This window comes from Dromiciops gliroides, chromosome 4 (genome assembly GCF_019393635.1).
Source record: "Dromiciops gliroides isolate mDroGli1 chromosome 4, mDroGli1.pri, whole genome shotgun sequence".
Taxonomy (NCBI): Eukaryota; Metazoa; Chordata; class Mammalia; order Microbiotheria; family Microbiotheriidae; genus Dromiciops; species Dromiciops gliroides.
Window position 1 is genome coordinate 13,203,776 of NC_057864.1, and position 20,027 is coordinate 13,223,802.

General features: G+C 36.9%; 1 protein-coding gene across 1 annotated transcript in view; it reads right to left on the reverse strand.

Annotated features, from left to right (window-relative positions):
• LEPR (leptin receptor) overlaps positions 1–20,027 on the reverse strand; it is a 97,763-nt gene that overhangs the window by 52,127 nt on the left and 25,609 nt on the right. Inside the window, 3 exon segments of the mRNA XM_044005126.1 lie at positions 907–1,118; positions 9,457–9,580; positions 13,764–14,093. Coding sequence (XP_043861061.1) covers positions 907–1,118; positions 9,457–9,580; positions 13,764–14,093 — 666 coding nt within the window.

Consider the following 20,027-nt stretch of genomic DNA (forward strand, 5'->3'; position numbering starts at 1 on the left):
AATCTGAGGTCTAAGGAACTTCTTGGGTTTTTTTTATTCTTTTCTAAAATTTTGATCACTGTACTTTAATGTTATTGTTTTTCTTTGTAATCCTATATATTTTCTTTTGTTCAATTATAAATATGATGTGAGAAGGGAACTATAGGCTTTACCAGGAGTCTGTGACACCAAAAAAGGCCAAAATCCTTGACTTAGTAAGTGATGTGAGTGTAATATTAGTAAGATATATTTATGTAGAGCTTCAAGGATTATAACGTGTCAAGTAGGAAGCTGTGGAAGACGCAGCCAGAAAAGGAAGAGTGAAGTGCAATATAGAAAGGGATTGCCTGAACATTTCCTGATTGATTGACCAGAAAGCCAATGCTGGTTTATCAGCCAACTTGGAGATGAGCTTTTTCTCACTTAGGCAGGCTGTGCCTTGAGCATTGGCCATGGAATTCATCAAGGAGTCTGTGATCAAAACCTCTTCTGCTCGGTTGGAACTACCAGAGCTCAAACACTATAGGTGTTGTCATCAAAGACACGGGGCCACCTCCATGCCAAGGACTTCAAAGGAGACCATAAAAAAGAGTAGGACTATAAATCAGAGACCACTTCCACAGATGAGGAAAGTGAGTTCCATGGAGGTGAAATCATTTGCTCAAGGTCAAACAGGTAGTAATAAGCAAAGGGAGGAGGTGAATCCGTATTGTCTGACTCCAGATCCAGGACTATTTTCACTGTACCACATTCAAATGATGAATTTGGACTCACATCAATCATTTGTGGGTGATAGAGAAGTTGCGGATTGCATTTCCAAAGAGAGTAGCCACATTGATGATCATGTATTGTTGAAGTACTAGAGCAGTGTATGTGAAGAAAAACACTAACATCGTATCACTTATCACTTGCGTATCTTACACTTACCAATATTTATAGGCTTCACAGACATCAGGGGTGACTGGAAAAGTATGGCTCCATTGGTGATTTCCAGAAATATCAAGGAGGTAGATCTGAGCTTGGCCACAGGCATGGGTACATGGCATTCACAATCTTCAGACCTACTGCAATTGCACTGAACAACCTGAAAATGATCCTTCTGGGACACCATGGGAGAGGCTTCCTGTGACACTTCTGACCTGTGTTTATAAAATAAAAACATATGGGTTATTGTAAGTAGTATGCATTGCATCATCAACTGTACCTCAGTGATAGACAAAAGCATGAAGGTGGGGAATCTCAGCCTGATCTTTGCACCAGGCATTAGCATCAGGGGATAAAGGATGGGAAAAGTTGTAAGAAACAATGAATATGGGGCAGCTAGGTGGTGCAGTGGATAAAACACTGGCCCTGGATTCAGAATCTGAGTTCAAATCCAGCCTCAGATACTTGACACTTACTAGCTGTGTGACCCTGGGCAAGTCACTTAACCCTCATTGCCCTGCAAAAAAAAATGGATATAAAAAATTCAGAGAAGACTTCTATAAAATGATGCAGGACACAGTAAGTAAAAGCAGGAAAACAAGGTATAATTGTGCATCTGTGTAAAAAGGAAAGTATAACAAGGAAATTGAATGCTAGGTGACTATAATAAATAAGCTTGGCCACAAAGAAGCTATGGGAAAATATACCTCTCTCCCACCTTTGCAGAGGTAGGAGACCATAGGAGTAGAACAGGGCTGAGACTCAGCTGCTCTGTTGGTTACTATTGTTGAACTGAGTTTATTCCTCTGTCTTTTGTATTCCTTGCTACAAGAGATGGTTCACTGGTTGAAAGAGAGAGAGCGTGGGATTTGAAAATGAAGGTGATATAAAGCAAAAAAGTCAATAACAAATAAAATGTCTTTTAAAAAGAGTAATTCAGTTATCTCTTTTCCTTTAAGATGCAATTTAAGAGGGCAGCTAGGTGGTGCAGTGGATAAAGGACTGCCCCTGGATTCAGGAGGACCTGAGTTCAAATCTGACCTCAGACATTTGACAGTTACTAGCTGTGTGACCCGGGGCAAATCACTTATCCCTTCATTGCTCTGCAAAAAAATAAAATAAAATAAATACATTCTGGGGGCAGCTAGGTGGTACAGTGAATAGAGCACTGGCCCTGGATTCAGGAGCATCTGATTTCAAATCCGGCCTCAGACACTTGACACTTATGAGCTATGTGACCCTGGGCAAGTCACTTAACCCTCATTGCCCCACCAAAAAAAAAAAAAAAGAGAGATGCAAGATAAATATAATCTTCTGCATGAAGCCTTTTCAGATTCCCCCAAATGCTTTCCTTCCCAAACTACTTTGACTTCCCTGCTTTGCTTAGATTTTTATTTATTCTCTCTATATTTATACTGAATATATGTACACATACACATGCACCATGTACCCTTTAGACACTATAATGGCATATGGTGTGAAACATTGGTCTATGACTAGTTTCTGCTAAACTGCTTTCTAGTTTTCCCAGCATTTTTTGTCAAATAGTGGGCTTTTGCCTCAAAAGCTTGGATCTTTGGGTTTAGCAAATATTAGGTTACTGTGGTCATTTTTCCTCTGCATATTGTGGGCCTAATATATTCCATTGGTCAACAAGTCTATTTCTCAGACATTACCAAATTGTTTTGGGTATTAAACTTTTGTGTATAGTTTGAGATCTGGTATGGCTAGACTACCTTCCTTGCCTTTTCTTTCATTGATTCTCTTAATATTCTTAAGATTTTGTTCATCTAGATTTAATTATTTTATAGCTCTATAAAATGACTCATTGGTATTTTGATTGGCATGGCACTGAATAAACAATTTAATTTAGATTGTATTGTCATTTTTATTATAATGGCTTGGCCTACCCATGAGCAGTTAATATTTCTCCATTTGTTTAGAGCTGTCTTTGTGTGAAGAGTTTTGGAATTATGTACATATTGTTCCTGTATTTATCTTGGCAGCTAGACTCCCAAGAATTTTATACTGTCTGCAACTCTTTCTAGCTCTTCTTACTAGGTTTTGTTTGTAATACATAGATATTCTGATGATTTGTGTCATTTATTTTACATCTTGAAACTTTGTTAAAGCTGTTCATTGTTTCTACTAGGTTTTTTTTAGTTGATTCTCTAGGGTTCTCTAAGTAAACCATCATATTATCTGCAACGAATAATAGTTTTGTTTCTTCATTGTCTATTCTTATTCCTTCAATTTCTTTTTCTTATTTTATTGTTTGAGCCATGAGCAAAGCTCTTGGCTTTAGTTTCCTCATCTATAAAATAAGAATGTTAGACTAGATGACCTCTAATGTCTATTTTAATTTGTAAGGAAATAATTGTAATTTGGGGTTTCCATGACCACATCTTTGCTTCATTATAGTCAGACTAAAATGATACAATCTTGAAAAGCCTAAGAGAAGATGGATGTGTACTTGAAGAGATTGTAGAAAAGAACAACTAAGTATCTAAGCCTCCCCTAGTAGTTCCCCTACACCTACATGGGCCTGGCCAAATTATAATGGGGACAACCAGGGGGTATGTTGAACCAATTGGAGACTCAGCATGGCTAAGAACCTACCCTTACTGTGGGAGAGGCAAAAACAGGGAAGAGAGAAACTGTGTAGTTGAGCTTTGGCCCAAACTGGGGAGAAGCTGCACAGCTGACTCTCATTGAAACTACAGACTTCAAGTGGGCATGAGTTTGTGTTGTGAAAGCGAGGCCAGCTCTTTGAGCTAGCTGAGCTGGAAGCAAATTTGGGATTTGAGTCAGTCTTTGATACAGCCAGTTAACTTATTCATTTTCTCTTCCCCTATTCCCTTTCTCATGGTCCCTGGCTTTCTTAACTTCACCTTTGTTGTAAACTCTGTTCCTATTAAGGGGGAGCTTCCTTAGAATAATAAACAGTATGTACCTAAAGCCATCAGCAAGTATTATATGCAATGGAGATAAATTAGAGGCCTTCCCAATAAGATCAGGGGTGAAACAGGGATGTCCATTATCACCCCTATTATTTAATATTGTCCTAGAAATGTTAGCTTTAGCAATCAGAGAAGAGAAAGGAATTAAAGGAATTAGAATAGGCAAGGAGGAAACAAAACTATCACTCTTTGCAGATGATATGATGGTATACTTAAGGAATCCTCGAGAATCAAGTCAAAAATTACTTGAAACAATTAACAACTTTAGCAAAGTAGCAGGATATAAAATAAATCCACATAAATCATCAGCAGTTCTATACATGACCAACAAAGTCCAGCAGCAAGAGATAGAAAGAGAAATTCCATTTAAAGTAACGGTAGATAATATAAAATACTTGGGAGTCTACTTGCCAAGACAAACCCAGGAACTCTATGAACATAACTACCAAACACTCTTCACACAAATCAAATCAGATCTAAATAATTGGAAAGATATCAATTGCTCATGGATAGGCAGAGCTAATATAGTAAAAATGACAATACTGCCTAAATTAATTTACTTATTCAGTGCCATACCAATCAGGCTACCTAAAAATTATTTTATACAGCTAGAAAAAATAATAACAAAATTCATCTGGAAAAACAAAAAATCAAGAATATCCAGGGAAATAATGAAAAAAAATGCACAGGAAGGTGGGTTAGCAGTACCAAACCTGGAGCTTTACTATAAAGCGGCAGTCATCAAAACTATCTGGTACTGGCTAAAAAATAGAGTGGTAGATCAATGGAATAGGCTAGGCTCAGGAAATGCAGTAGTAAATGACACTAGTAATGTAGTGTTTGATAAACCCAAAGACTCCAGCTTCTGGGATAGGAACTCAGTATTTGACAAAAACTGCTGGGAAAACTGGAAGATAGTATGGCAGAAATTAGGCTTAGACCAACATCTTACACTTTATACTAAAATAAGGTCAAAATGGATACATGATTTAGACATAAGAGGTGATACCATAGGTAAATTAGGAGAGAAAGGAATAGTGTACCTATCAGATCTTTGGAAAGGAGAACAGTTTTTGACCAAACATGAGATAGAGTATATTATAAAATGCAAAATGGATGATTTTGATTATATTAAATTAAAAAATTTTTGTACAAACAGAAGCAATGCATCCAAAATTGGAAGGGAGGCAGAAAGCTGGGAAACAATTTTTGAGGCCAGTGCTTCTGATAAAGGCCTCATCTCTAAAATATATAGGGAATTAAATCAAATTTATAAGAATCCAAGTCATTCCCCAATTGAGAAATGGTCAAAGGATATGAACAGGCAGTTTTCTCATGAAGAAACCAAAGCTATCTATTCCCATATGAAAAAATGCTCTAAATCTCTAATGATTAGAGAGATGCAAATTAAAACAACTCTGAGGTACCACCTGACACCTATCAGATTGGCTAAAATGACAAAAAAGGAAGATAATAAATGTTGGAGAGGCTGTGGGAAAATTGGAACACTAATGCATTGTTGGTGGAGCTGTGAGCTGATCCAACCATTCTGGAGAGCAATTTGGAATTATGCCCAAAGGGCGATAAAGCTGTGCATACCCTTTGACCCAGCAATCCCACTTTTAGGTCTTTTGCCCAAAGAAATCATGGAAGGGGGAAAGGGACCCACATGTACAAAAATATTTATAGCTGCTCTTTACGTGGTAGCAAGGAATTGGAAGTTGAGGGGGTGCCCATCAATTGGGGAATGGCTGGACAAGTTGTGGTATATGAATACAATGGAATACTATTGTGCTGTAAGAAATGATGAGCAGGAAGAGTTCAGAGAAACCTGGAGGGTCTTACGTGAGCTGATGATGAGTAAGATGAGCAGAACCAGAAGAACATTGTACACAGTATCATCAACATTGAGTGTTGACCTACTGTGATGGACTATATTCTTCTCACCAATGCAATGGTACAGAAGCGTTCCAGGGAACTCATGATAGAAGAGGATCTCCAAATCCAAGAAAAAAAAAAAAAAAGAAAGAAAGAACTGTGGAGTATAGATGCTGATTGAACCATATTATTTCTTTTGTTTTGGGTGCTGTTGTTTTTTTTTTCTATTTTGAGGTTTTGCATCACTGCTCTGATTCTTTCTCTTGTAACAGGATTAATGCAGAAATAGGATTAATGTTATTATGTGTATATATATGTGTGTGTGTATATATATATATCTATATGTATATGTATAGAGATATATAGATATAACCTATATCAGATTACCTGCTGTCTAGGGGAGGGGGGGAGGGAGGGGAGGGAGGGAGAAAAATCTGAAATTGTAAAACATGTATAAACAAAAGTTGAGAACTATCTTTACATGTAACGGAAAAAATAAAATATCTCATAAAAAAAAAACTATCTGGTACTGGCTAAAAAATAGAGTGGTAGATCAATGGAATAGGCTAGGCTCAGGAAATGCAGTAGTAAATGCCACTAGTAATGTAGTGTTTGATAAACCCAAAGACTCCAGCTTCTGGGATAGGAACTCAGTATTTGACAAAAACTGCTGGGAAAACTGGAAGATAGTATGGCGGAAATTAGGCATAGACCAACATCTTACACCTTATACTAAAATAAGGTCAAAATGGATACATGATTTAGACATAAGAGGTGATACCATAGGTAAATTAGGAGAGAAAGGAATAGTGTACCTATCAGATCTTTGGAAAGGAGAACAGTTTTTGAGCAAACAAGAGATAGAGTATATTATAAAATGCAAAATGGATGATTTTGATTATATTAAATTAAAAAATTTTTGTACAAACAGAAGCAATGCATCCAAAATTGGAAGGGAGGCAGAAAACTGGGAAACAATTTTTGAGGCCAGTTCTTCTGATAAAGGCCTCATCTCTAAAATATATAGGGAATTAAATCAAATTTATAAGAATCCAAGTCATTCCCCAATTGAAAAATGGTCAAAGGATATGAACAGGCAGTTTTCTGATGAAGAAACCAAAGCTATCTATTCCCATATGAAAAAATGCTCTAAATCTCTAATGATTAGAGAGATACAAATTAAAACAACTTTGAGGTACCACCTGACACCTATCAGATTGGCTAATATGACAAAAAAGAAAGATAATAAATGTTGGAGAGGCTATGGGAAAATTGGAACACTAATGCATTGTTGGTGGAGCTGTGAGCTGATCCAACCATTCTGGAGAGCAATTTGGAATTATGCCCAAAGGGCAATAAAACTGTGCATACCCTTTGACCCAGCAATTCCACTTTTAGGTCTTTTTCCCAAAGAAATCATGGAAGGGGGAAAGGGACCCACATGTACAAAAATATTTATAGCAGCTCTCTACGTGGTAGCAAGGAATTGGAAGTTGAGGGGGTGCCCATCAATTGGGGAATGGCTGGACAAGTTGTGGTATATGAATACAATGGAATACTATTGTGCTGTAAGAAATGATGAGCAGGAAGAGTTCAGAGAAACCTGGAGGGTCTTACGTGAGCTGATGATGAGTGAGATGAGCAGAACCAGAAGAACATTGTACACAGTATCATCAACATTGAGTGTTGACCTACTGTGATGGACTATATTCTTCTCACCAATGCAATGGTACAGAAGAGTTCCAGAGAACTCATGATAGAAGAGGATCTCCAAATCCAAGAAAAAAAAAAAGAAAGAAAGAACTGTGGAGTATAGATGCTGATTGAACCATATTATTTCTTTTGTTTTGGGTGCTGTTGTTTTTTTTTCTATTCTGAGGTTTTGCATCACTGCTCTGATTCTTTCTCTTGTAACAGGATTAATGCAGAAATAGGATTAATGTTATTATGTGTATATATATATATGTGTGTGTATATATCTATATCTATATCTATATGTATAGAGATATATAGATATAACCTATATCAGATTACCTACTGTCTAGGGGAGGGGGGAGGGAGGGGAGGGAGGGAGAAAAATCTGAAATTGTAAAGCTTGTATAAACAAAAGTTGAGAACTATCTTTACATGTAACGGAAAAAATAAAATACCTTATACATTCAAAAAAAAAAACTCTGTTCCTATTAATAAAACCTGGTTTGTTTGTGGAAAAGAGGCTATTAATCTCCTTTCTTATTATTCTGGGAGACATAACTAAAAACAGCAGTTTGGAAGGGAGAAAACTTTGGACCTAGAGGTCTCTCATTATTTTCTGAACCCCAATATTATGGCAAGCCGCCCAATGAACTCTCCCCATATTAAATTTGGCCCTTACAGATAGCAAGCCAGCCAGGAGCTAACTAACCTGGTGGATCTCTTTAACCCCCCCCCCCCACTGCCTCCCTTATTTGGCCAACTTCAGAAACATTTGTTTTTGTTTTTGTTTTTGTTTTTTGGTGAGGCAATTGGGGTTAAGTGACTTGCCCAGGGTCACACAGCTAGTAAGTGTTAAGTGTCTGAGGCCAGATTTGAAATCAGGTCCTCTTGACTCCAGGGCTGGTACTTTATCCACTGTACCACCTAGCTGCCCCAGAAACATTTGTGAAAGATGTTATACTTTTACGTAAGAGCTCCACATTTTTAAAATAGAAAGGAAAAGTAACATAAAAAGAATTGCAGGGTCAGAAGGGACAGCAGAAGTCATTTAGATTAACCCCTCTTGGACCCAGAATCCCCCTGCAACATTCCCAACAAATGGCCACCCAGTCTTTCTTTGAAGATGACCTTCTGAGATTAATGCCATTTTACCTGTTTACTTCATTTGTTTTCATTATTGTCTCCTCCATTAGACTGTAAGAACCTTTATGGAAAGGAGCTGTTTTGGCCTCTTTTTGTATCTCCAGGGCTTAACACAGTGTTTGGCACATAGTAGGTACTCAGTAAATGTTTGTTAACTGACTGACCAAAGATCTCCATTGAAAGGAAATCCAATATCTCATTATGCAGCCCATTCCACCTTCTTAGCTTTAATGGGAAGAAGAGTCTATCAGCTCTGCGGTTTGTCCTCTTGGGTCAAGAACAATTTTATTTCCTCTTACCATTACCCACCACCCCCTGAGGCTTCTCTTTTCCAGGATAAACATCCTTCCTTCCTTCACCTAATACTTACCTGGCATAATCCCAAAGCTCTTTGCCATCTGGTTGACCCTACTTGGATAATCTCCAGTTCACCAATGTCCTGCTCAAAATGTACATGTGTGTGCGTGCACACACACACACACACACACACACACACACACACACACACACACCCAAGACCAAAGTGGTCTGATCAGGGCAGAGTGCAGCCAGACTATTGCCTTCCTCCCTCAGGACACTAAGGCAAAGAACTACAGAGAAGCCACAGAGCTAAGAGATGTGGATGCCATAAAACAGTCTGGACTCTCCAGTTACATGAAAAGTAAATCTTCAATCTCATTACATTAGTTTTTAATTTCTTTATAAAAAGGTCATTAGCAGCACAGCTCTAAGGTTTTATCTCACTATGCCTATTTTCATCTCACATCACTATCTTGCTCAGGCACACAAAGCTAGATAGCACCAATGTGGGACAAAAACCCAGGCCATTTTGACACCATGTCCACTATGCAAAGAAGGTTTCTAATCAGCTACTTACAGAACATATGAAAGATGAGCCTGAAATTCTGATGTCTTAGAAGAATTCTTAAGCAATGATTCCAAATTACAGATGAGTATCTTCAAGTCCCCTCTGACCCAGCACTCAATGATCCAGCTCACACCTGAATTCAAAGGAAAACATTATGGATGATTTAAAAAAAACAACATTCTGAACAATGCAAGAGAGAGAAAAACTGAACATGTTTTTACTTGTGTTTTCATATTACCAAGTGCTGCTCAATTTAAGAGACCCATTCTGACTTCCTAGAGAGCCAAAGGCAAACCTGAGATTTATCTTAATTGACTACAGGAGTTTGAAAATGTTAATTGTGAATTAACTCTCCAACTACTGCTGTGTCTCTATGTATTTTATTCTTAGCCCAGAGAATCAATCTCTTCTAACTTCCAAAACAGTATCCATCCACACATGGGTTAGATATAGTCATGCAGGGTACTATTTATTTTAGATATAAGTTCTCTGACTCCATAATTTCAGAGATATTCACAAAAGACTTAAAAGTTACTTAGCTATTAAGACTTTCAATGTGATTAATAATACTAGTTAGAGCTTAAAGGTTAACACATTTTATATACATTCTCTCATTAGATCCTAACAACAACCCAGGAGAAGACACCAAAACTAATACTGTCACCTCATCTTTCATGGGAGAAAACTGAGGACAGAGAGGTTAAAGGCTTAGTCAGTGCCACACAACTAGGAAATATAAGAGGTAGATTTAAGTACAGGTCTCTTCTGCCCCAAGGTCAATAGTTCTTTCAATACCATGCACTTTTATAATTATTTGTTACTATGCTTGAGTAACAATGTGAATTTTGTTCTATTAGCTTTTTTTTTTTTAATTTAGGGAGCTGGATCTGTGATTTCATCAATATTCAGAAAACCAGATGAGGAATTCCATCTACCAATGTAGGAGGACACCTTTGAAACATTCTTAGGAGCAGCTAGATGGTGCAGTGAATAAAGTACTGACCTTTGAGTCAGGAAGACCTGAGTTCAAATCCATCATCAGACATGTACTAGCTGTGTGACCCTAGATAAGTCATTTAACCCTAATTATCTCAAAAAGAAAAAAAAGAAAGAAACTTATTCTCTTAGGAGCATTGTCCAGAACACTGAAAGGTCACTCAAGGTCACACGGCCACTATACCAGAATCAGGACTCAAGACCAGCTCTTCTTTGTTCTGAGATGAGATTTCTATCCATTACATCCATAGTTCCATAGTCCAGGAAATCCTGGAGCTCCCTGAGATCTTTCAAGAGGGTCTGATGAGTCAAAGCTATTTTCATAATCGAAATAATATTTTCTAATGGCTAATGCTATATAAATGGCTAGATATAACCTGGGGGTGTGCTGGTAAATGTAAAATGACTGGCTTGGATAAAAAATGTACAGACAACCCACTTTTAAGTTTAATCAGGGGCAGCTAGATGGCTCAGTGGATAGAGCACTGGCCCTGTAGTCAGGAGTACCTGAGTTCAAATCCGGTCTCAGACACTTAACACTTACTAGCTGTGTGACCCTGGGCAAGTCACTTAACCCCAATTGCCTCACTTAAAAAAACACACAACAAAAACAAAAACAAACAAACAAACAAAAAAACAAAAACAAGTTTAATCAGCATTGTTATCATTTTCTCTATCTCTTTCTTAAGTCTAGACAATCAGCAAAACAATAAATTTAACCCTGAACTGTAGTGTTTGCCAATTCCTAAGATGTAAATGATCACACTGAGGAATTTAATAATAGGCTGCTTTGAGCTGGCTCCAGCACACTCCTAACCTATATAGGCAAAAGCTCTTTGGGGTTTTCAATAATTTTTAGGAGTGTAAAGGGGCCTGAAGATCAAAAACTTTGAGAACTGCTGCTCTCCAACATGCTATTAGATTCCATACTATGCGACATCTAGCATGAAGAACAGAAATCATTCAGCTGATGGTAGATCCTCTGATCAAATAGCAGTCACTAAGGAAACTCTTTAAAATCACATGACATTTAAAAAATCAATTAACATAGCAGACAGTAATCTGAAATGGAAAAAGTTTTAGCCATCCTTAAAATATTCTTACAGGATTCTCATGGATTTATATTAATTATCACCTGTCACATAATATGTGCTTAAATGTTTTTTGATTAATTCTGTTACCTCTTGCTTCCATCATAACTATGTATGTCTCTAAAGACTAAATTGTTTAGGGAGCACCCTGTGCATCCACATAAGTCTTTCTAGATGGTTCTTCTTTTAATCAAAAATTATTTTTTTCTTTGTGTCTTCAGAATTTTATTTTTGAGGGCTTCTCCTACCCATCCTGAGTAATCTGCTCCTATGAAATCCTACTCACTGCTCAGAATCCTTTGAAATCTGTTCCCCAACATCTAGGGTGTACAGAATCCACTGCCCACATTTCTGCTTTCCTACCACAAATTTTGACCTCCTCTTAACATTCTGATGATTCCCACCCCCACCGCGCCAAAGCTAGTTCTTTTTTGTTGGGGAAAAAGAGACCTAGAATAGAATTTGCTCTTATTGGTTCTCATATCTCATAAAGGACTCAGAAAATTATTAGCTTTTCCACTTTGAGGAGAACCCTCCAGCAGACATCCAGATAACTAAAGCTTCCATCACTCTGGGGGATCTGGGATGAAATCACCAGACTGGGAATCTTTATCCTGAATGTCTCACTTGGGCCCTCTTTCCGTCCAGTTACTCTATAGCAGACTCTGATGACAATATCACTTCCATTCCTGCCTCAGTTGGTCTTTACTAAAATACAATATGTTCTCACTGCAAATTTCTGGATATCCTCACAAGTATATCATCCTAGCAGACAATGCTACACCATGCCCAATTTCATTTATCTTGTTCCTTGTGGATATCTATGTAGTTCAGTAGATAGGGTGCTTGACTTGGAACTCAGGAACTGAGTTGAAATCCTGATTTACACATTTACTAGCTGGCTTTGGTAAAGTCATTTAAACTCTCTCAGCCTCAGTTTCCTCATCTATAAATGGGGATAATAATAGCAGCAACCTCACAAAGCTGTGAGACTCAAATGAGAAAAACTATGTAAAGTGCTTGTAAACTTTAAGTGCTACATAAATGCTCACTTTCATGATTAATATTTTTACAGAAATATATTCAAGTCATGTTGCTCATCCTGCCAAGAATCAGTTATATCCACGGGGGTCAAATTTGTCTCTCTGTGTTCATCTTGTTTTTAGTGAAGAGGAAGAAAGACAGACACAGAAAGGCCCAGAGGGAGAGAGACAGAAAGAAACAGAAAGAAAAAAAGAGACACAGAGAGAGACAGACAGACAGACCAACAGAGACAGAGAGATGAGAAAAGAGAGGAGAGAAAATGAGATTCCTAACAATTACAACTATGTAAAAATGAATTGCAGGGCAGCTAGGTGGTGCAGTGGATTAAAGCACTGTCCCTGGATTCAGGAGGACCTGAGTTCAAATCCGGCCTCAGACACTTTACACTTACTAGCTGTGTGACCATGGGCAAGTCACTTAATCCCCATTGCCCCGTCAAAAAAAAAAAAAAAAGAATTGGAATGGAATGTGTAATGGCTTCCCCCTCCTTAAACGTTTTCAGTAAAGGCTCCTCAGGAGATATATCTGTAGGTTGTATTCTTTTTCAGGTACAAGTTGTCTGAGACAGCCACTGAAGCCCTTTCCAATTCTAAAATTCTACTATTCTGTGAGCCCTAGAGCTGAAGTCAGAAGACCTGGATCTCAATGCTACCAAGAGCATGTACTAATTATAATACCATATGAAAGTCACTTCCACATCTTTGAGCTTCAATTGTTTCATCTATAAAATGAGGATAACAAATAATTTGCACAACCTACTTCACAGAGTGGTATGAAATAATTTTATAAGCATATATGAACTATGTCTTGTCATTATCTGGTTTTTTATCAACTAAAATTTTAAAATAACCTCCTATTCTAAGAAGAGTCTACACTTGGACTTAAATTAAATATCTCATTTTATAAAGGAATAGAACTAAAGAAAAAATAATAGCCCCTTATTTTATCCTTCCATCTAATACAATTACTGGTGTTGGCGATCTGATCCTATGATCCTATGGAATATGGACCTAATTTTATTTTATTTTATGAAAATTTTGATCAAGAAAACATCTTTCCATCTCCCTAATTCACATTTACTGAACGATCAGCTGTCAAATAAAAACAAGTCAAAATTTCAAAAAAACAACCTGTCACATTTTTTTTTATTTTAAAAATTGGCTATCTAGAACTTTAAAAATCTACCTCTTTCTTGCAAAGCTTGGGAGAGTACTGATGTAGAAACAGCTGTTTGTGTTTCTGTAGCATTTGTACATCTGGAGGGATTTTTATCATTTTCACTCCAAAGGCAACAGTAGAAACTTTCTTTGGATGCAAATTCCAAAGGGTGTGAATCACGTGAATTAAAGTTAATGTCAGCAGTCTGATCGTCTCCACTGAAGAGGGAACTGTTTTTGGAGAATCCAGAAGGCCAGTGGAAGTCAGCAGTCTCATTTGGTGGCAAACAGGAAAGCATGAAATTCCATGGAGGAATTTGATATGCCATGTCATGTGCAATTATCATTTGGATGAAATCTGTGACGACAGAAAAAAGGTAAATTAGAAAGCACTGAAATATTTCAGCTATGATACACATTTAAGAATGTTTGTTAATGTTTTCCAAATTTCCAGTCAAGGGCTTGGCCATTGTACACCTAAGGCACAATACCTCCATCTACTTATATCCAGAAATGAATCTGTTATCTCATCAATGTGGATATTCCTTCCAATGAAAAAGAGTGTGACTCATCAATGCCTGCTCATGCTACATAACTTCTGTGTGTGGTTGTCCAATAAATTCAACACAAGAGATCTCTCCAATAGGCTCCATGAAGCTTAATCATGCTGTGAAATTCTCAAAAGCTATGCCAAATGGAGAACAAACCCTGTATGGTTTCTACCATATGCTAGGAAGTATGTTTCCAACAAAGACGGGGCGGGGGGGGGGGGCTCTGTTCTCTTTGGTAACTTTAAAGAGAAGGTTCAATTGAATACACTGGTTTCTTCTCCATCACCTTCAAATACATCCAGATTCTCCCCATCCTTGAAAGAGTCTACCATTTCTACAAGCTTGCATACTGTATTTCTCCTTCCTTTCTCAGCCAAACTCCTAAAAATAAGTCTTTCTACACTCCTTATCTCCACATCCTTTTCTCTCACTCACTTCTTGATCCTTAATAATCTGGCTTCAAATGAAATGACTCTCTCCTAAATAACCAATGATCTCTTAGGGCATATTAATTAAGATTAGAACGGTGAGGTAAATAGATAAGGGAAGGGTAAAATAAGGAATAAGAGGGTAAGGAGAGATGATAGGGTGAAAAGAGAAGCTGAGAAGGAAAATAGTATAAATAAGATGGAGGGAAATTCATAAATAGAGATTATAACTTTGAATGTGAATGGGATGAACCCACCCGTAAAACAGAAATGGATAGCAGAATGGATTAAATATAAGAATCCAACAATACATTCTTTACAAGAAACATTTTAAAATGAGAGATACACACAGAGTTAAAATGGAGGATTGAAGTAGAATTCATTATGCTTCAGCTGATGCAAAAAAAGCAGAGTTAGCAATAAAAGTATATTAACAGTACCAGATCTTAAACTATTATAAGGCAGTAATTATCAAAACTATCTGGTATTGACTAAGAAATAGAAAGGTAGATCAGTGGAATCAAATAGATATGCAATTTACAGCAGCAAATAAATATAACAACCTCATATTTGACAAGATTTTTCAGTAAGAATTCATTACTTGGTAAAAATTATTGAGAAAACTGTGTAACAGTATGGCAGAAACTGGTCATGGACCAGTCTCTCACACCATTTACCAAGACACTGTCAAAATGAAAACATGACCTAGATATAAAGAGAGATTTTTTAAGAAAATTAGAACATGGAGCATATTACTTATTAGACTTATAAGTAAATAATTTATGAATAAACAAGAGATAGAGAACAAAATTAGGTGTAAAATGGATAATTTCAATTATGTTAAATTAAAAATAGTTTATACAAATAAAATGAACATTGCCAAGATTAGAAGGAAAGCAGAAAATTGGAGGGGGGATCTTGTATCTAAAATATATAAATAATTTTATCAAATATATAAGAATAAGTCATTCCCTAATTTATAAATGGTCAAAGGATATGAACACTCAGTTTTCCAATGAAGAAATCAAATCAATTTATAGTCATATAAAAATTCTTTAAATCATTATTGATTAGAGAAATAAAGATTAAAACAATGTTGGGATATCATTTTGTATCTACAAGATTGGCTAAAATTATAAGGGAAAGTGATGAATGTTGGAGAGGATATGGAAAAAAATGGGACACATTCATCATTGGTAGAATTGCAAAATGATCCCACCATTTTGGAAAGCAATCTGGAATTATGTCCAAAGAGTTATTAAACTATCTATATACCCTTTGACCCAACAATATCACTGCTTGTTCTATTTCCAAAGATGATTAGGGGAAAAGGGGAAAAAAAACTATATACTCTAGAATGCAATTCTCCTTGTGGTGGCAAAGAACAAGTCATGATATATAATTGCGATGAACAATACTATATAAGAAATGATGAGCTCAGTGATTTTAGAAAAACATGGAAGAACTTGCATAAAATAATGAAGAGTGAAATCAGCAGAACCAAAAGAACATTGTATATAGTAAAATGAATATTTTAAGAATGACTTTGTAAAATTAAGTTATTTTGTCTATTACAAATAACCAAAGTAACTAAAAAGGATACATGAAGAAAGATACTATCTGCATCCAGAGAAAGAACTCAAAAACATGTTACACTTTACTTGCTTCCATGCCCATTAGAGTACAGTCATACTGATAGTATATTTGCTATCCTAAGCATGACAATATCTCTGCCATCTCTTTACTATTGCACTAGCTATCCTTCATGCCTAGTATGAACTCCTTACTCACGTCATCCTCTTAGAATCTACACTTTCCTTTAGGACTCAGTTCAAACATTTCCTTCTACATGAGACCTTTCCTGTTCATCTCCTTTGCCCTTTTCTCCTTCATCTGCTATCAACTTTTCCATCAAAGTTGTCTTGTATCCACTTTATACACACTATGTAGATACCTATTCATGTGTTTTGTATGTAAGAGCAATGACACTTCATGGGCTCATGCACTGGGCTGTCCTGTCTCCTGACTAACCACATGTGCTGGCTCAATGCTGAAATACTTGGCACTTTGGGCTGCCCAACTAATCCCCTCATTAGTCCCTTAGAACCAAGATTGTGGTGGGGGAGGAAAAGACTCACTTTTAAAATGTCTCCCTTTCTTTGAATGTCCTGTGTGGAAAGGAAGTCTCCTTGCTTAACTATTTTTTTTTGGCGATGCAATTGGGATTAAGTGACATGCCCTGGGTCACACAGCTAGTAAGTGTTAAGTGTCTGAGGCCAGATTTGAACTCAAGTCCTTCTGAATCCAGTGTCGGTGCTCTATCCAGTGTGCCACCTAGATGGCCCCTCCTTGCTTAACTTTTTTTAAATAGAATTTTATTTTGCAAAATATATGTAAAAACAAAATTTTAACATCAATTTTTTAAAAACTTTGTGTTCCAACTTTTCTTCCCCCCCCTCCATTCACCCCCCCCCCCACACAAGAACTCAAGCAATTTGTATGGTACCTACTTTTCTGGGCTTTTATGAAGAAAATTCTCTGTCAAGCTTAAGGCACTATATATAGGTTATGATCAACAGGATACTATCAGAAAACCTTGTAAAGACCTACATGAACTGAAGCAGACTAAAAAGTACTGTATACAAAATAACAGCAATAATGGGGGATGATCTGCTGGGAAGCATGTGGTTATTTTCAGCAAGGCAATGATCCAATATAACCTTGCTTAATTTTTAATGTCAGAGTATAGGAAGAAAATTGCCCTTTTGTTTATCCCCAAATCATGGAGATTGCTTATGTAGATGTTACAGCAGGTATTCAGCCAAGTGTTTTGAGCCTGAGCCTTGAGGTTCCCAGTTGCCTTTTCTATGTTGTATTTCCTTACCTAAGTATAAGTAAAATAAATTTAATACAACAAAGTTATTTGGTACCTACTGTTTACCAGACACAGTGATAAATACTGAAGATACAAATAAGAAAAAGAAAGTTCCTGCCTTCAAGGAGTTTACAATCCAATTGGAGAAAACAATACACAAAAGTAAAATGAAAAGAGTATGTGTGTGCCAGAAAATACTTGGCTTCAGGGCATAATAATGACAGTAGAGTCAAAATCAAGCTGACCATTTTATGGCAAATGGAGAGCTGTCTGGGATTCTGAGCTTCCTAAAAAGGGAGGCTTCCACAGTAGTAATAACAGGGTATTAATGACCTAGGTTTAAGGACCAAAGCTAAAGCAATCTCCATGATGAGGAGTTTCTTTGTAATGAGCTTCTGGGAATGGGGGAGATGATGTTGATGGTGTAGTCAAAGCCAAGTAAAGCAGCTGGTAGCAAATGGTGGATCAAATAGTAATCTCAAGATGGACATGTCCAATCTTGTAATCAACCTCTTGAGATCAAGAGGTTCCAAGATCCTGGGTCCCTTAGTTGGAGCTACCTGATGGCTGAGACAGCTTGTGAATCAGAGAGTACACCACAAAAAGAGAATTGCTTAACTTTTGGCCAGGTCTGCCAGAAGATTTGGATCCAAAGGGAATCATTTTGACGGTGCAGAGCTGGAGCAGAATGTAGAATGCCCGTTCGGCAGTCTAACCAACTGGCTTAGTGTTTTAAGTATCAGCTTCTTGAAAGAGTATAATAGCAGTAATAAATTGCTGTCTTCTATTTTCTCTCTAATTAATAACACTTATAGACCTTGTGTGTGTTAAGCATTTCTTTTGTATGGAGAAAATAGGCCTATTCTGGACACTTTGTACCTTTCTGCTTCTGCCTAAAGATCTGCCTAAATCAAAAAGATATAAGAAAAGTAAGCTCTCTTTTTAAAGTCCAGGCTCCCTTAAGAGTGGAATCTGGTCACTGCAGGAATGAGTCCAACGCTGAGGAGACCTTAGTGAAGAGGGGGAAAGTATGTATGTATATTTTTAAGTCTTTAGAAAAGCATTTTTAAAATCATTTTTAAAAACCCTTTGCGTAGATAATTGCTTTTTATCATCCTGTCTTATTTCTACATAGAAAAAAGAATTATAAAATAGCTCAATGAATATGAAATGTTAGAAATGAGAAAAAATTTCACTAATACAAAAAAATTAAGAATATAACTCATCAAAAGCACAATGGTAAGTTAACGGCATATGACAAATTCAGAATATTAAATCTGAATGGACAAACAGTTAGTTTTGGCTTTTTGTTAAAAGCAAAACCCCTCCATGATCCTCTTTCTGACATGTTCATTTTCTGTCTCCAAATTTTTTTTAAACCAATTGCTATCGCAAGAGTAATCATGTAGTTTTATTTGTGATTTTTCTTCCTTAACAAAACAAAGGCTATGTAACATGACTCATTGGCTGTATTAAGTTTTTCAACCCCAACAGAAAGATGCAGTCATTTGGAATGAACCATAACCTCATATCCTTGACAAAGAAACTGGGATAAAAGGGGTAATGAAGCAATGAAGACAGTAACTCCCCAATGGACAATGACTTCTTTGTCAGCTAAATGGAAGGATGGTCCAACATTTTCATCTCGCCTTCCTTAATAAATGCCATTTTATTCATCAATTAGAATTGGTTTTGGTAGGTGTAATCAGACACAATGTTTGTTTAGCAGTTGGGGCTGGCTCCCTTTTAAATATTTTGTGTAGCTCAGGACTCAATCAGGTCAAGATCTCAACCAAGAGGTTTCTAATATGAAGACCAAAAAGGTAACCTTCTTACTCAAGGTCCTTCATGACCTTCCTACCTTCCAGTGTCTTCTCAACCAATTACTTTGCAGAGAGAGAGAGAAAAGCACACAAAAACATATTTTGCATATATATGTATGTGTAAGCAAAATATTTGTGTATATATATATATATATTGCATTCATACATACACACATACATGCATTTACACAGTAAAAATAACTATTACTCACAATGGGGCTGCTAGATGGCTAGTGCATGGAGTGCCAGGCCTGGAGTCAGGAAGATTCATCTTCCTGAATTCAAATCTGACCTCATTGACTCACTAGCTGTGTGACCCTGGGCAAGTCACTTAACCCTAATTGCTTCAGCTTCTTCATCTGTAAAGTGAACTGGAGAAAGAAATGGCAGCATCTCTGCCAAGAAACTCCCAAATGGGGTCATGAAGAGCTAGACACAGAGGGAAAAATGACTGAACACCAACAATATTTTCATAGCCTTAATGAAGTTTCACATATATTATCTCACTGGATCCTTACAACTATCCTATAAGGCAGGTGCTGGCATTATCTCTATTTTACAGATGAGAAAACAGAGACTGAAAGATGTTAGGTGACATTTCCAGGGACATACATC